This window comes from Drosophila subpulchrella, chromosome 2R (genome assembly GCF_014743375.2).
Source record: "Drosophila subpulchrella strain 33 F10 #4 breed RU33 chromosome 2R, RU_Dsub_v1.1 Primary Assembly, whole genome shotgun sequence".
Classification (NCBI taxonomy): Eukaryota; Metazoa; Arthropoda; class Insecta; order Diptera; family Drosophilidae; genus Drosophila; species Drosophila subpulchrella.
Genome location: NC_050611.1, coordinates 6313784 through 6331605, shown reverse-complemented (window position 1 = coordinate 6331605; position 17822 = coordinate 6313784). Strand labels below are relative to the sequence as shown.

The 17822-nt window shown below is 37.8% G+C and overlaps 3 protein-coding genes across 3 annotated transcripts; 1 reads left to right on the top strand and 2 right to left on the bottom strand.

Moving 5' to 3' along the window:
- Nucleotides 1–3345: 3345 nt before the first annotated feature.
- Nucleotides 3346–6484, bottom strand: LOC119549621 (serine protease grass-like). Its single transcript, XM_037857798.1, has 4 exons — nt 6466–6484; nt 4043–4085; nt 3806–3990; nt 3346–3750 (listed from the first exon to the last, which is right to left on the bottom strand). Exons 1-4 carry the CDS (start codon nt 6482–6484, stop codon nt 3347–3349), a joined length of 651 nt encoding a protein of 216 aa, XP_037713726.1. The 3' UTR covers nt 3346.
- On the top strand, nt 6483–7511 carry LOC119549619 (serine protease grass-like). Its single transcript, XM_037857791.1, has 4 exons — nt 6483–6705; nt 6773–6815; nt 6868–7052; nt 7108–7511. Exons 1-4 carry the CDS (start codon nt 6483–6485, stop codon nt 7509–7511), a joined length of 855 nt encoding a protein of 284 aa, XP_037713719.1.
- Nucleotides 7512–16094: 8583 nt separating this feature from the next.
- On the bottom strand, nt 16095–17122 carry LOC119549616 (serine protease grass-like). The gene is made up of 4 exons (XM_037857788.1): nt 16900–17122; nt 16791–16833; nt 16554–16738; nt 16095–16498 (listed from the first exon to the last, which is right to left on the bottom strand). Exons 1-4 carry the CDS (start codon nt 17120–17122, stop codon nt 16095–16097), a joined length of 855 nt encoding a protein of 284 aa, XP_037713716.1.
- Between the last annotated feature and the right edge of the window lie 700 nt (nt 17123–17822).

Genomic DNA, 17822 nt, shown 5'->3' with positions numbered 1-17822 from the left:
AAGAACATAAAATAAAAACAAGGAAGAATGCTATAGTCGATCTTAAGGGCCAGAAGGGAAATGGTGATATGCAAGCAGCAAAGCGAGACTGAAATGCGCCACCTACCCCTGATCCCAATATATGGTTATGTGGGCGGAAGACAGATGTAAGCGTTATGGGCGTTAGTGTGGACGTTGCAAATTTTTTTTGGGTCAATCGATAGGTATTGACGAGACCAATACATTTCAGTTAAAATATTTTATCTGGCATACAAATTGTGGGCGCCGCAGGCTTGGGCGGTTTGTGGGCGTTAGAGTGGGCGTGGCATATTCGCGTAACAAACTTGCGCTGCGTACAAGGCTACGGAATCTAAATCTGAAATCTCAATTCTCTATCTTCGATAGTTTCTGAGATATCCGCGTTCATACTTACGATGTTTTGAAGTTTGTGGGCGTTAAAGTGGGCGTGGCAAACTTTTTTTTGGTCAATCAATAGGTATTGATGAGAACAATACATTTCAGTTAAAATTATTATTCTAGCATCAAAACTGTAGGAGCCACAGTTTTTGAGTTTATTTAACAACTTTTTGATAAGTATAGACTACTGACTGGACTAATAGTTTAGTTGTGGAGATAAGCAATGTAAATACCGCGGATTCAGCTTGATTCCAGCTAGAGGTTTACGCCGATGGTTTCAGCAGCGGCGGCGGCGTAGAGTTCTAAATTACCCAGCGGCGGCGGCGTAGCCGTTAGAAAGAACCGGCGGCGGGTACGCCGCCGGTGAAATTGTCGGCGGCTGGCGGCGTAAGCATTTAATAAACTGATTTTTTTTTTCCTTTTATTAATAAGTGAGTCAAGCGAAATAACAAATTAAACTAAAACTAAATAAGAGTCTTTTCTTGACTTGATAATTAATAAGTAAGTTAAGCGAAATAACAAATTAAACTGAAATTATTGACTTCATAATTAATAAGTAAGTAAAGCGAAATAACAACTTAAACTAAAATTAAAACAAAATAACAGTCTTTTCTTGACTTGACAGTTTTGAGATTCATTGAAATTGATTGAAATTGAAATTCATTGTCTTCATTATTAAACTATTAAAAAAAAATTCTTAAGAAAAACTTTCCTTACAAGTTTCGTAGTTATCATGAATGAAAATAATTTTATTGACGTTGTGAGGACTGAGCTGCGACCGTTTATGTGTAATTGTAAGACCAGCGATTATTGTCGAAATTTTTTTTAGGATATATTAATAATAACCTTTTTTATTTATAAAATGAATAAAAATTTGTATGACGCCGAACGCCGCCGCCGCCGCCGCCGCGCCGGTTTTTACGTGACTCGGCGGCGGCGCGTCAAAAAAGCAAAAAATCGGCGGCGGCGGCGGCGTGGCTCGGCGGCGTATATGTCTAATTCCAGCACATTGAAAACATTTTCAACGTAAAGAAATGTCGTTTTTTTTTTAACATTTTAAACTAAGATAAGATCGTCAGAACTCTCTCTGTGAACATCTGTTTCGACATTTTAGGAAGTCTAATATTATTACACCAGTTTACAAAAAAAAATTGATGAAATACGCACTTTAGAAAACCTTTGTTTTCCGGTAAGATACATCTCCCTGATTAAGAAAAGGGCATTTAAAATTTTTTCTATGGTACCAAGAAGCAAAGAAACTGACGTTATGCATAACTACTTGCATCAAAATCTTACGTTCCTCAACACTGAAAATTTAAAATAATGTTTAACGGCCGCTGCTCCCGAACACTGAACTTGGGTATATACGTTTAAAAATCTGTAAAAAATCGATTTACCAACGGATTGTCGTGATCAATGGCTTATATTCTCCGTTAAGGTTCAGCCTTTAAGAAAACAACATAAAACTAATTTCGGTTTTTAGGCGTGTATTTTTAAAGAAGCAATTTATGCCAGCGTTTTTGCATTTTTTTCAACTTTTTCAACTTTGACGAAGTGTAGCTTCTAAACTAATGAATGGAACTCAATGATGTGTATAAGAAAGTTAAAGGGCATTCCATTACCTGTAAAATGAGTCTTTAATGACCGAATTCGGTTTATCACAACTGGAGTTAGAAAATAAAAAGGTGCGAAAAACGTTTCTTACACTTTAAAAAAAATTGGTACCATAGAAAAAATTTTAAATGCCCTTTTCTTAATCAGGGAGATGTATCTTACCGGAAAACAAAGGTTTCCTGATGTGCGTATTTCATCAATTTTTTTTTGTAAACTGGTGTTATTATTTTATATTTTATTTGCACAAATCTTCTTATATTAGGGATTCTTAATTTATTTCAGAAATAACTAAAAAAATTATAAATTCTGCAAATGTTAAACAACTATAGATCTTTTTTAAAACGTTTAATCCATATTAAAACAGAAGAAGTGCATTTCAGGTCTGAAATTTTCCTCAGTGCACACGCATACTACAAACGAGGATCTGTTTAAAGAGAGCGAGAGAGAAAGGAAGCGAGTGATAGTGAGGGAGAGTCAGTGCCACCTTCATTTGCACGTGTAAGTGTAAGGTAAGAGTAAGGGGAAAGATTAACAGATCATGTGAGAAAGATCTGGGGGATTCTCTGTGGGGGGTGGAGCAGAGACAGAAAGAAAGAGAGCACTTGCCCACGTAGTCAACTTGGTAGTTTCTCTCTCGTACAGTGCCGGATCAAGTTTTATGCAGATTATAGAGTACAGCTTTAACAGATATTTTGCTGTATACTATTAACAATTATTTACACATAATAGATGTTATTACCCATGTTATGGATATTTAAAATATTACTTAAGTACTCCCATATTTTGCTTAGAAAATAAAAACTTTTTCCTTTTTAAAGATATTTACAAAGAAACAGATTTTAATATACTTCTTTTGCTATCCAACATAATTTACGGAATTTTGAATTAACTAACACTTACAGGAAAAATATGAAATATATTCCGGAAAAATAGTTAATTGTATTAAGTTAAATATCCTCTGAAAAAACTTTAACCAAAAACCGAAAATATATGGAACATAGAGGTCACACAACCTGCTCGAGCAATTTTACAATTTTAACTGAAAGGTGTTTGTGGCACAAGTTTACATTTTGCATGTTGCTGGTAGTCCCTAAGCTACAATGTTGCCGAAACACTAGACCACGCCTACTTTTCCCAGGGCGCAGGCGCTGATTTTATTTGTGGGTGGGGCTTTATTTAAAAAGCTTATTAAATGATTGGACAATCAAATCAAGGAATGTTTTATAAAATTAAAGTAATTTTGTTAATTAAATGTTCAAAACGTACTTTATTATTTGATGATTATTTTTATACTACATTGGTAGTAGGAAATGTTCCAATGTAAAAGACGCTTTCTTTAGTTGTATGAATAACGATTCACAGCACTCACAATCCAGTCAATAAATTCTTCCACATTTGTGTGAACACCTACACCTCCAGTTGTACAATTTTGAGATCCAAAGCTGACCACACCGTACAGAAACGGACGAAATTGTCCCTTGTAACAAACCTCTGCGCTTAAAGGACCTCCAGAGTCCCCATTGCAGGTTTCACTAGAATAACTGCCAGTACAAATCTGGGTCTGATCAGTCTTCGTAATAAAATGGCTTTCACAGTATGAACTATCAATTCTAGATAGAGTTGTTTTTTGTAGAACGCGACTCATTTCACCATTTTCACGCCTACCCCAGCCGGTGACTTTAAATTGTAAAACTTTTTTCATTTTTGCATTGAGGAGGAGGCATATCGGTCTGACATAGTCTAATGAAAAAGTTTTTAAGTTAAAAGGTAGTTTGTGGTGAACCCATGGAATTACCTGAGAACATTACCACGTCAGTCATTCGAAGCAGGGCTATATCATACCGACCGTATGGGTCTGAATCGAAATTTTCGTGAGTCAATTTCATATCGACATTTTTAATATAGGCTCTTGGTATGCAAACACCCGTAGAGCAATCATCCTCAGGATCCACCGTTAGGTAATCGCCCAATCGCACGGTCCTATAAAGGAAAATTGGAGTATTCCAACGAAAATTTTAACTAATGCACTTACGTGTAAAGAGGAGATATGCAATGCGCTGCCGTCAGAACGAAACCTGTAAAAGATTGATTAATTTTAAATTAAATAACTTTTTAGGCTAAGATACTTACGAGAAGTGATTAGAGAGCCGCCACAAAATTGACTACCCCCTATTATTATCAATACCATCCATGGATTCGAGAGTATGCCTGCACTTTGACCTCCACCAATCAGCCCATAATTTTCGGAACGATTTGATTTTCCGCATTCGCTTTCCAGCAAGTCGGCTGATCCGTTTTCAGTACTAAGAAACAGGCAGGCCAGGACCGCAAAAACCCCTATAAATCTCTGCATGGTATTTGAAAGACTGAGTGAGTCGAATTCTGCACCCGATTCTTTTATAGGAGTTCTTATCACCTATGACTCTTAATTATACACATTACTCATTAAGTAAAAAAGTCGAAATAGTGGATGGATCGACTTTTACGTTCTCTCTTGTTTTAATCTTTGTTCATTTGAACTGCTATTTAACAAGAAAGGAAGTTAACTTCGGCAAGCCGAAGTTTGTGTACCCTTGCAGATATAATTATTAAATTTAAAAATACAAAAAATGATATTCCCAATAGTATAAGATAATATGTCAAAAAACACCGAAGCTATAATTTGTTTCATATTATTTTCCCACCAATTTTCCGATCGTTCCTATGGCAGCTATATGATTTAGTCGTCCAATCTTGATAAAATTTAATTCGAAATTCAGAACTAATTAAAAAATATTAGTTCGAAGCGTAGGAGGTTATATGTTGAAAAACACCGAAGCTATAATTTGTTTCATATTATTATTCCACCAATTTTCCGATCGTTCCTATGGCAGCTATATGATATTTCCCATTTCGATAAAATTTAATTCGAAATTCAAAACTAATTAAAAAATGTTATTTCCAAGCTTAGGAGGTTATAAGCTAAAAAACATCAAAGATATAATATTTTAAAATTTTTTTTCCGGTTATTCCTATGGGAGCTATAAGATATGGTTGTCCGATCCGGCTGGTTCCGACTTATATACTACCTGCAAAAGTAATAAGACTTTTCGGAAAGTTTCATCCCGATAGCTTTAAAACTGAGAGACTAGTTTGCGTAGAACCGGACGGACAGACGGACATGGCTAGATCGACTCGTCTAGTCATGCTGATCAAGAATATATATACTTTATGGGGTCGGAAACGTCTCCTTCACTGCGTTGCAAACTGCTGACTGAAATCAATATACCCTCTGCAAGGGTATAAAAATTAAGGCGCAAGACATTAAGACCGCGCCACAATTCTTGGGAATTTCATCAAATTTAATTAAGTATGTTTCTTATCAAAATTGAAAATATGTGTATATAAATAAAGTGTGAGTACTTGCACTTATTTTGTGTAAGGAGAATATTTGACTTATTATATTTAAAACGCCCACTCTAACGCCCATAACGCTTAAATCTATCTCCATTTCCCTTTGGTCCATTTAGCTGAGTAACGGCGTTAGAGTGTGCGTGGCAATTTTTATACCCTTGCAGAGGGTATATTGGTTTCAGTCAGAAGTTTGCAACGCAGTGATCTTGATCAGCATGACTAGACGAGTCGTTCTAGCCATGTCCGTCTGTCTCTCAGTTTTAAAGCTATCGGGCTGAAACTTTTCCAAAAGTCTTATATCTTTTGCAGGTAGTATATAAGTCGGAACCAGCCGGATCGGACAACCATATCTTATAGCTCCCATAGGAATAATCGGAAAAAAAATTTAAAAATATATCTTTGATGTTTTTTAGCTTATAACCTCCTAAGCTTGGAAATAACATTTTTAAATTAATTTTAAATTTCGAATTAAATTGTATCGAAGTCGGACGACTATATCATATAGCTGCCATAGGAACGATCTGAAAATTGGTGGAAAAATAATATGAAACAAATTATAGCTTCGGTGTTTTTCAACACATAACCTCCTACGCATGGAAATAACATTTTTTAATTAGTTCTGAATTTCGAATTTAATTGTATCAAAATCGGACGACTATATCATATAGCTGCCATAGGAACGATCGGAAAATTGGTGGGAAAATAATATGAAACAAATTATAGCTTCTGTGTTTTCTGACATATTATCTTATACTATTAGGAATATCATTTTTTGTATTTTAAAATTTAATAATTATAGCTGCAAGGGTATACAAACTTCGGCTTGCCGAAGTTTACTTCCTTTCTTGATTGGTAATGATTTTTATGTTTTCCTATTCAATTAAGGTATTTGTGATAAAAAAACGGTTCGTTACTAAGATTTTTGGGCAGTTCAGAAGAAAAATATTTTATATTTATGCAAATATTCCCTCTATTTAGAGCTCAAGTTTCTTTTAAATTGTTTCCCAAAGATATGGTGATAAGGAATTCCTATAAAAGAATCGGGTGCAGAATTCGACTCACTCAGTCTTTCAAATACCATGCAGAGATTTATAGGGGTTTTTGCGGTCCTGGCCTGCCTGTTTCTTGCGACTGAAAACGGATCAGCCTTCTTACTGGAAAGCGAATGCGGAAAATCAAATCGTTCCGAAAATTATGGGCTGATTGGTGGAGGTCAAAGTGCAGGCATACTCTCGAATCCATGGATGGTATTGATAATAATAGGGGGTAGTCCATTTTGTGGCGGCTCTCTAATCACTTCTCGTAAGTATCTTGGCCTAAAAAGTAATTTAATTTAAAATTAATCCAATACGTTCGAAATCTTTTGCAGGATTCGTTCTGACGGCAGCGCATTGCATATCTCCTCTTTACACGTAAGTGCATTAGTTAAAATTTTCGTTGGAATACTCCAATTTTCCTTTATAGGATCGTGAGATTGGGCGATTACCTAACGGTGAATCCTGAGGATGATTGCTCTACGGGTATCTGCATACCAAGAGCCTATATTAAACATGTCGATAAGAAAATACCTCACGCAAATTTTAACAAAATCTCAAACCAACAGTATGATATAGGCCTGCTTCGAATGGCTGATGTGGTGGAGTTCTCAGGTAATTCCATTGGCTCATCACAAAGTACCTCCAAACTTAAAAACGTTTTCTTTAGACTCTGTGAGGCCGATATGCCTTCTTTTCAACGCACAAATGGAAAATGTTTCACTATTTAACGTTACCGGCTGGGGTAAGCGTGAAGATGGTGAAATGAGCCGCGTTCTACAAAAAGCAACTCTATCTAAATTTGATCGTTCGCAATGTAGCCAGAAATGTGAAGAAACGGTTGATGAGACCCAGATTTGTGGCGGAAGTTATAGCAGTGACTCTTGTGATGGGGATTCTGGCGGCCCGTTAAGCGCAGAGGTTTATTACAAAGGAGAGTTTCGGCCCTTTCTGTACGGCATTGTCAGCTATGGAAAACTCCAATGTACAGGTGGAGGATTAGGTGTTTACACAAATGTGACAAGCTTTACGAACTGGATTATGGATGCTATGCTGCACAACTCCTCAGGTTAGATGATGAGGCTCTTAAAATTGGTAATTTACTACCACTTATGGATGTACGTTAATGTTTTTTCAAAGAAAAGAATCAACATTAAGTTTTTGCATTATACTAATTTTTTATTATTAATATTATAAACAAATAATTAAAGTTGCAGTAATAAAGCTTACAAAAATAAAAATATGCTTATTTATCATTCAATAACTTTAAACAGCTTATTAGCCGTTTGAATGAATTCCAAATAAAGGTTTCAGTATATTTGGTGTAATGGGTTCAATTCTCAGAAAAACTTAAATTTTTCGATAACAAACTGAAGTATGTATAATTTTGTATTTATTTTCTTCTTATCATGCACCGTTCACTTCTTAGGTCCAAAGTTTGAAGCACCTTTTGTTAAAGACTTGTTTGAGTATCTTAGATGGAACATTCACTCAAAAGTCAATTAATATAATATCCTTTCAATAAATATTTTTTAGGTTTTTATAATAAAAATTAGGTAACTGTTAAAACATTTATAAATTTACGCTTGACGGGGAATGATTCATATATAACTATATATAGAAACTGCCAATATTTCATTATTTTACAAACTTGAGGTTTCATTGTTCATTCAATTTTGTGAGTATGAGTAAAAGACTCACGGTGACCCCTAATTTTAGTAAAGAGAGTGACATAAATCTGAAAAACGCAATTTGATTCAACTTTAACATTTATCACGCTCTGTTTATTTTAAATGTAAAACAATTTTAAGAACTTTTCAGCATCAAACTTAAAAATCTTGTTTCCGGGCTTATGACACCCTCTTAAAAAACTAGCGATAAGTACGACCTGACTTCCGATTGCTCCCAGTGAGAATATATTCTATGTTATAAAAACGAGATACAATATACAAATTATATAAAAGAATTTGATCATATCTACAAATATAAAGTCAATAATCAGATTCAACTATAATTCAACTTTTAAATTTAATAAGTCAAATATTCTCCTTACACAAAATAAGTCCAAGTACTCACACTTTATTTATATACACATATTTTCAATTTTGATAAGAAACATACTTAATTAAATTTGATGAAATTCCCAAGAATTGTGGCGCGGTGTTAATGTTTTATGCCTTAACTTTTAAATAGCAGTTCAAATGAATAAAGATTAAAGCAAGAGAGAACGTAAAAGTCGATGCCACCCACTATTTCATTGGTGATAATAATATTATATGCACATATTTTCAATTTTGATAAGATACATACTTAATTGAATTTGATGAAATTCCCAAGAATTGTGGCGCGGTGTTAATGTCTTATGTCTTAATTTTTAAATAGCAGTTCAAATTAATAAAGATTAAGACAAGAGAGAACGTAAAAGTCGATGCCATCCACTATTTCATTGGTGATAAGAACTCCTATAAAAGAATCGGGTGCAGAATTCGACTCACTCAGTCTTTCAAATACCATGCAGAGATTTAAAGGGGTTTTTGCGGTCCTGGCCTGCCTGTTTCTTGGGACTGAAAACGGATCAGCCTTCTTGCTGGAACGCGAATGCGGAAAATCAAATCGTTCCGAAAATTATGGGCTGATTGGTGGAGGTCAATATGCAGGCATACTCTCGAATCCATGGATGGCATTGATATTAATAGGGGGTAGACCATTTTGTGGCGGCTCTCTAATCACTTCTCGTAAGTATTTTAGCCTAAAAAGTTATTTAATTTAAAATTGATCAATACGTTTGCAATCTTATACAGGTTTCGTTTTGACGGCAGCGCATTGCATATCTCCTTTTTACACGTAAGTGCATTAGTTAAAATTTTCGTTGGAATATTCAAATGTTCCTTTATAGGACCGTGCGATTGGGCGATTACCTAACGGTGGATCCTGAGGATGATTGCTCTACGGGTGTTTGCATAGCAAGAGCCTATATTTAAAATGTCGATATGAAATTGACTCACAAAAATTTCGGTACATACAGTCGGTATGATATAGGCCTGCTTCGAATGGCTGATGTGGTAATGTTCTCAGGTAATTCCAATGGTTTACCACAAACTACCTCCTAACTTAAAAACTTTTTCATTAGACTATGTCAGACCGATATGCCTCCTCCTCAATGCAGAAATGAAAAAAGTTTTACGATTTAAAGTCACCGGAATCACAAAATGGTGATATGAGTCGCGTTCTACAAAAAGCAACTCTATCTAGAATTAACAGTTCATACTGTGAAAGCCATTTTAATACGAAGACTGATCAGACCCAGATTTGTATTGGCAGTTATTCTAGTGAAACCTGCATTGGAGACTCTGGAGGTCCTTTAAGAGCAGAGGTTTTATACGAAGGACAACTTCGTCCGTTTCTGTACGGTGTGGTCAGCTTTGGATCTCAAAATTGTACAACTGGAAAAATGTATGGACTGGATTGTGAGTGCTGTGACTCATAATTCATACAACTAAAGAAAGCGTCTTTTACAGTGGAACATTTCCTGCTACCAATATAGTATAAAAACAAGAAAGAACGCTATAGTCGAGTGCCTCGACTATCAGATACCCGTTACTCAGCTAAAGGGACCAAAGGGAAATGGAAATAAGCAAGCAGCAAAGCAAGACTGAAATGCGCCACCTACCGGCGGTAGACAGATTTAAGCGTTATGGGCGTTAGGGTGGGCGTGGCAAATTTTTTTTTGGTCAATCGATAGGTATTGACGAGACCGATACAGTTCAGTTAAAATTTTGTTTCTAGCATGAAAATTGTGGGCGCCACAGGCTTGGGCGGTTTGTGGGCGTTAGAGTGGGCGTGGCATATTCGCGTATCAAAATTGCGCTGCGTACAAAGCTACGGAATCTAAATCTGAAATCCTGATTCTATATCTTTGATAGTTTCCGAGATATCCACGTTCATATTTACGATTTTTTGAAGTTTGGGGGCGGTTTGTGGGCGATAAAGTGGGCGTGGCAAACTTTTTTTTGAATCAATCGATAGGTATTGATGAGAACAATACATTTCAGTTAAAATTTTTATTCTAGCATCAAAACTGTAGGAGCCACAGTTTTGGGCGGTTTGTGGGCGTAAAAGTGGGCGTGGCACTCTACTGAAACAAACTTGCGCTGCGTAAGAAGCTCAGGAATCTGCACGCCAAATCTCAATAGCCTAGCTCTCATAGTTTCCAAGATCTCAGCGTTCATCCGGACAGACAGACGGACAGACGGACAGACGGACAGACGGACATGGCTAGATCGACTCGGCTAGTGATCCTGATCAAGAATATATATACTTTATGGGGTCGGAAACGCTTCCTTCTGCCTGTTACATACTTTCCGACGAATCTAGTATACCCTTTTACTCTACGAGTAACGGGTATAATAATCATCAAATAATATAGTACGTAATGAACATTTAATTGACAAGTTACTTTAATTTTATAAAATATTCCTTGATTTGATTGTCCAATCATTTGTCCCACAAACACCTTTCAGTTAAAAATGTAAAGTTGCTCGAGCAGGTTGTGTGACCTCTGTGTTCCATATATTTTCGGTTTTTGGTTAAAGTTTTCTCAGAGCCCACTTTAACGCCCAAATCGCTTAAATCTGTCGACCGCCCACATAACCATATATTGTGACCAGGGGTGGGTGGCGCATTTCAGTCTCGCTTTGCTGCTTGCATATCTCCATTTCCCTTTTGTCCCTTTAGCTGAGTAAGGGGTATCAGATAGTCGAGGTACTCGACTATAGCGCTCTTCCTTGTTTTTAGTTAGTTTCATCATCATAGGAAATATACATACGGTATAAGAATTAATTCTACAGAAATAAAATATATATAAGGAATAAATTATTTTATCAAGAAATTCAAGCAATTCAAATCTACTTAGATGTATGAATCCATAGAATTCATTTGTGGCGATCATGTTTTCTGCCATCTGGCATAGCTGAAAACTCCTCAGAACAGATTGTATCAGAAAACCTCTCTGGGCACACTCCTTGAAGAACCACGCTAAAAAGCCCACTAAGAAAAGAGATCTCAGTTCTGAACAATCACTCAGTATAACAAAGTACAAAATATATATTATAACCCAAGCATCCAAGTTCTGTGTTTTACTTAAGAGCAGTACTTACCTTGGTTTGAAGAGAAACCATAATTGGTGACCCCAGACGATTCAAACATCTGCAATCAAAGCGAACGCACCTCGACTTACTCAGAACTTCAACATAACCTCAAACAATGCCGGATAACGAAGACTTCGTCGACGCGCAGGAACCACTGCAAATTCCTGATGCTAGTGCTGTGAGCTCGGTATTTGCCAAGATGCCCTGCCCTCAACTACATTCCATCACCAACATCGAAATGTTTTTCACCAAACTGGAAAGCTGGTTTTTGCTGCAAGGTCTCGGTGCACGCAAAGAACAGGAGAAACGCGCAGCAGTAATTGTGTATGCTGATCCCAAATACCTGGATCAAGTGCACGATCTTGTCAATAAACCACCACAAACAAACCCGTACTCAACCCTCAAGCAAGCAATTTTGTCAAAATTTGCCGAATCAGAGATGGTGCGCCTCGACAGACTTGCGGCAGGAATTCAACTAGGTGACGGTCGTCCAAGTCATCTACTCAGCCAACTGCAGCAAACTAACGCCACCAATGTCGAATCTGTTGTACATACGTCGCTACTGGATCAAGCGCTTACCACCTCCCGCGCGTGCTGTAATCGTAGATCTGCTTGAAAGCTCTGCCAACACCGCCCTCGCCCAGCTTGCAACTGCTGCCGATGCTGTGATGGATTCCCTTAACTACGACACTTCGGATGACATGTGTGCAGTTTCACAGCAAAATACCCACCACGCTTCACAGGAGGATCGAATCACACAGCTGGTTAAACGCCTGGATGACCATGAGAAGATGCTACAGCAGATCAACAACAAGCTAAGTCAGCTCCTTGTCACCACCAATCAGCAACGCGGTCGGAGCTACAATCGATCGCCCAGCAACAACAGTTTCCGCAGTAACACACCATCCAGGGACAATTATAACCCTCAATTTTGCTGGTACCACAACAAGTGCCCAACGTCGCATCCAACCGTGCTCTTTCCATGCCAACAACAGTTCAAAAAACTAAGCTCCACCGTTGGAAATTAACAGGGCAGCTCCGACGGTCGTAACGCTACCCATTGTTCAAAGTAAACATCTGCAGAATTTCATCTTCCAACCGTCTCTTCGTTCCGGACTCCAAATCGGGTAAAAGTTTTCTCATCGACACTGGAGCCTACGTATCTGTTATACCAGCAAAAACAATTAATCGATACATCAAAGCCAATAATAACCATACACTATTTGCAGCCAATGGAACAGCAATCCATACTTATGGTACCACCCGCCTTACGTTGGATCTCGGCTTGCGCCGCCCTTTCACATGGATTTTTACCATAGCCGATACGAAAATCCCAATCACTGGCTCAGACTTCTTGCAGCACTTTAATCTCCTGGTTGATCTTAAAAACTCGAAGTTGGTTGATGTCGAAACACGCCTATCATGCTGCGGTATATTTAGCCAACAATCAATTGCGGAGATCAGGACATATAACATTCACTGCGAATTCTCCAAACTACTGGAAGAATTTAAGGACATCACACAGCTTAACTCATCTCCTCCTCAAGCAACAACAAAAACCAAAGGCTCTCCACCATTCGCTAGGCCCAGAAGACTTACCCCAGAAAAATTCCAAGCAGCAAACAGTGAGTTCCAGTATCTGATCAACCTCGGCGTTTGCCGCGCGTCAAAAAGCCCTTACGCCTCCCCGTTACACATGGTCCGTAAGGCTAGTGGTGAATGGCGTCCATGCGGCGATTACCGAGCTCTCAATGCCCAAACCACCCCAGATCGGTATCCCTTACCCCACATTCAAGACTGCACTCACATATTTTTCGGGAAGCACGTATTTTCATAGATCGATCTAAGCCGAGCATACCATCAGATTCTCAGCGAGGCTCGAGACATCCCCAAAACGGCCATAACTACACCTTTTGGATTATTAGAGTTCACCCACATGACTTTCGGACTGTGCAACGCGGCGCAAACATTCCAACGGTACATGCATTTTGCATTCTCAGAGATGGATTTTGTCTTCGTTTACGTCGTTGATATCGCGGTTGCATCAGTTAACATGGAGCATCACCATCTTCACCTCCGCAAGGTATTTCAACGACTGCGCTAATTCAACCTCACCATAAATCCAGCTAAATGTAGTTTCGGAAAGAAGTCTATCGATTTCTTAGGCCATCATATCGATTCAAACGGCATCAAACCACTGCCAGAGAAAGTAAAGGCCATTTCGGATTTCCCTCTGAACTTAAGAACTTAAACGGCTACTGAACGACAACACCACTGCATTGCAGTTGAAGTCAATCAGCATTCCCAACTCTACTAATTCAATAGTTTGCGATTTATCTACTTCCAGCGTGCGACCTTTTGTTCCAGAGCCTCTAAGGAAGAATGTCATCAGAAAACTACACAACATTTCTCACACCTTGCCAAACATCGAAGATTTCCAGACACGTCCGCTCGCCGCTGCAGCAGTACACGCTTCCTACACAAAGATTCGACCACATCAATTTAGATCTCATCGGACCATTACCACAATCAGGTCAATATAGATACTGTTTAACGATCATTGGCCGTTATACACGTTGGCCAGAAGCCATCGCAATCGAGGACATGCACGCCAACACGGTAGCCTCTGCACTCATCGGCTCGTGGATCTCAAGATTTGGAGTTCCAGCCCGCATCACAACCGATCAGGGCAGACAGTTTGATTCCCAATTGTTCCATGAATTGTCACGACTGCTAGGAGTAGACCACCTTCGCACGACAGCATATCACCCAGAAGCAAACGGAATCATCAAACGCTGGCACAGAACACTTAAAGCAGCCATTATGTGCAAAAATCGTGTAAATTGGCCACAAAAACTTCCACTGATCCTGCTCGGGTTGCGTTCAGCATTCAAGCCAGACATCCAAACAACATCAGCACAACTTGTGTACGGAACAACCCTTCGCCTTCCTGGAGAATTTTTTCATCAAAAGTCCCATTTCCAACCGCAAACTGACTTCGCAAAGGAACTGGAGGAAATCATGCGAGAAATACGGCCCATCCAGACGGCACATCACGACTCCTCCAAGCCGTTTCTTTTTAAAGAGCTGAAACAGGCAACGACACCGTCCGTGGATCCCTTCAACCGCCTTACGATGGACCTTTTGAAGTAAAAGAAAAGCAATCCAAATACTTCACCATAAACACAGGCACTCGATGCATTAAGGTGTCTATAGACCGACTCAAGCCCGCCTTCATCGAAACTCCGCAGCCAATCATTCCACCCCCAAATCCATCCGGTGACTTCAGCAACAGGATCGAAGACACCGTAACGACCCCTGCTGTTAACCAATCTTCAAGACCTCGTCGTACAATTAGACTCCCTGTTCGTTTTACAACATGAAGTCTAGGGGGAGTACTGTGGCGATCATGTTTTCTGCCATCTGCATCGCTGAAAACTCCTCAAAATAGATTGTATCAAAAAACCTCTCTGGGCACACTCCTTGAAGAACCACGCTAAAAAGCCCACTAAGAAAAGAGATCTTAATTCTGAACAATCACTCAGTATAACAAAGTACAAAATATATATTATAACCTAAGCATCCAAGTTCTGTGTTTTAAGAGCAGGACTTACCTTGGTTTGAGGAAAAACCATACATTCTTATACATAATTTATTGCTTATTTTATTATTTTATCACACATCCAGAGAAAAAAACATCTTAAATCAAATCCATTGATTTAGCTAAAATGTGTGTTGTGCTTATGTACAAGCTGGAACAATTTGAATTTGCCGTATTATTTTAAAAACATTAATAATAACAAATATAAAAAACTTACATTTTATCTTTAGACTTTTTCTGAAAATTTATGTTTTTTAAGTTTGAATATTTTTGTAATTCAATGAAAACGTTATGAAATGTAAAATCATTCAATAATTAATAATTAATTAATTATATTTAGTTCAAGGTACGGCTTCCTATATTGTGGAAATGATTTTAATGTTTTCCTATTCAATTAAGGTATTTGTGATAAAAAACGGTTCGTTTGTAAACGAACGTGGTTGATGACTAAGATTGTTGGGCAGTTCAGAAGAAAAACAAGGAAGAGCGCTATAGTCGAGTACCTCGACTATCTGATACCCCTTACTCAGCTAAAGGGACAAAAGGGAAATGGAGATATGCAAGCAGCAAAGCGAGACTGAAATGCGCCACCCACCCCTGATCACAATATATGGTTATGTGGGCGGTCGACAGATTTAAGCGTTTTGGGCGTTAAAGTGGGCTCTGAGAAAACTTTAACCAAAACCCGAAAATATATGGAACACAGAGGTCACACAACCTGCTCGAGCAACTTTACATTTTTAACTGAAAGGTGTTTGTGGGACAAATGATTGGACAATCAAATCAAGGAATATTTTATAAAATTAAAGTAACTTGTCAATTAAATGTTCATTACGTACTTTAATATTTGACAATTATTTTTATACTACATTGGTAGTAGGAAATGTTCCAATGTAAAATACGCTTTCTTTAGTTGTATGAATAACGATTCACAGCACTCACAATCCAGTCCATAAATTTTTCCACATTTGTGTGAACATCTACACCTCCAGTTGTACAATTTTGAGATCCAGAGCTGACCACACCGTACAGAAACGGACGAAGTTGTCCTTCGTATAAAACCTCTGCGCTTAAAGGACCTCCAGAGTCCCCATCGCAGGTTTCACTAGAATAACTGTCAGTACAAATCTGGGTCTGATCAGTCTTCGTATTAAAATGGCTTTCACAGTATGAACTGTTAATTCTAGATAGAGTTGCTTTTTGTAGAACGCGACTCATATCACCATCTTCACGCCTACCCCAGCCGGTGACGTTAAATTGTAAAACATCTTCCATTTTTGCATTGAGAAGGAGGCATATCGGTCTGACATAGTCTAATGAAAAAGTTTTTAAGTTAGAAGGTAGTTTGTGGTAAACCCATGGAATTACCTGAGAACATTACCACATCAGCCATTCGAAGCAGGCCTATATCATACCGACTGTATGGGGCTGTACCGAAATTTGCGTGAGTCAATTTCATATCGACATTTTTAATATAGGCTCTTGGTATGCAAACACCCCTAGAGCAATCATCCTCAGAATCCACCGTTAGGTAATCGCCCAATCGCACGGTCCTATAAAGGAAAATTGGAGTATTCCAACGAAAATTTTAACTAATGCACCTACGTGTAAAAAGGAGATATGCAATGCGCTGCCGTCAAAACGAAACCTGTATAAGATTGCAAACGTATTGATCAATTTTAAATTAAATAACTTTTTAGGCTAAGATACTTACCAGAAGTGATTAGAGAGCCGCCACAAACTGGACTACCCCTTACTATTATCAATACCATCCATGGATTCGAGAGTATGCCTGCATATTGACCTCCACCAATCAGCCCATAATTTTCGGAACGATTTGATTTTCCGCATTCGCGTTCCAGCAAGAAGGCTGATCCGTTTTCAGTCCCAAGAAACAGGCAGGCCAGGACCGCAAAAACCCCTTTAAATCTCTGCATGGTATTTGAAAGACTGAGTGAGTCGAATTCTGCACCCGATTCTTTTATAGGAGTTCTTATCACCAATGAAATAGTGGATGGCATCGACTTTTACGTTCTCTCTTGTCTTAATCTTTATTAATTTGAACTGCTATTTAAAAATTAAGACATAAGACATTAACACCGCGCCACAATTCTTGGGAATTTCATCAAATTCAATTAAGTATGTATCTTATCAAAATTGATAATATGTGCATATAATATTATTATCACCAATGAAACAGTGGATGGCATCGACTTAACGTTCTCTCTTGCTTTAATCTTTATACATTTGAACTGCTATTTAAAAATTACGGCATAAAACATTAACACAATTCTTGGAAATTTCATCAAATTCAATTAAGTATGTTTCTTATCAAAATTTAAAATATGTGTATATAAATAAAGTGTGAGTACTTGCACTTATTTTGTGAAAGGAGAATATTTGACTTATTATATTTAAAAGTTGAATTATAGATGAATCTGATTATTGACTTTATATTTGTAGATATGATCAAATTCTTTTACATATTTGTATATTGTATCTTGTTTTTATAACATAGAATATATTCTTACTGGGAGCAATCGGAAGTCGGGTCGTACTTATCGCTAGTTTTCTAGGAGGGTGTCATAAGCCCGAAACACAATTTTTAAGTTTGATGCTGAAAAGTTCTTAAAATTG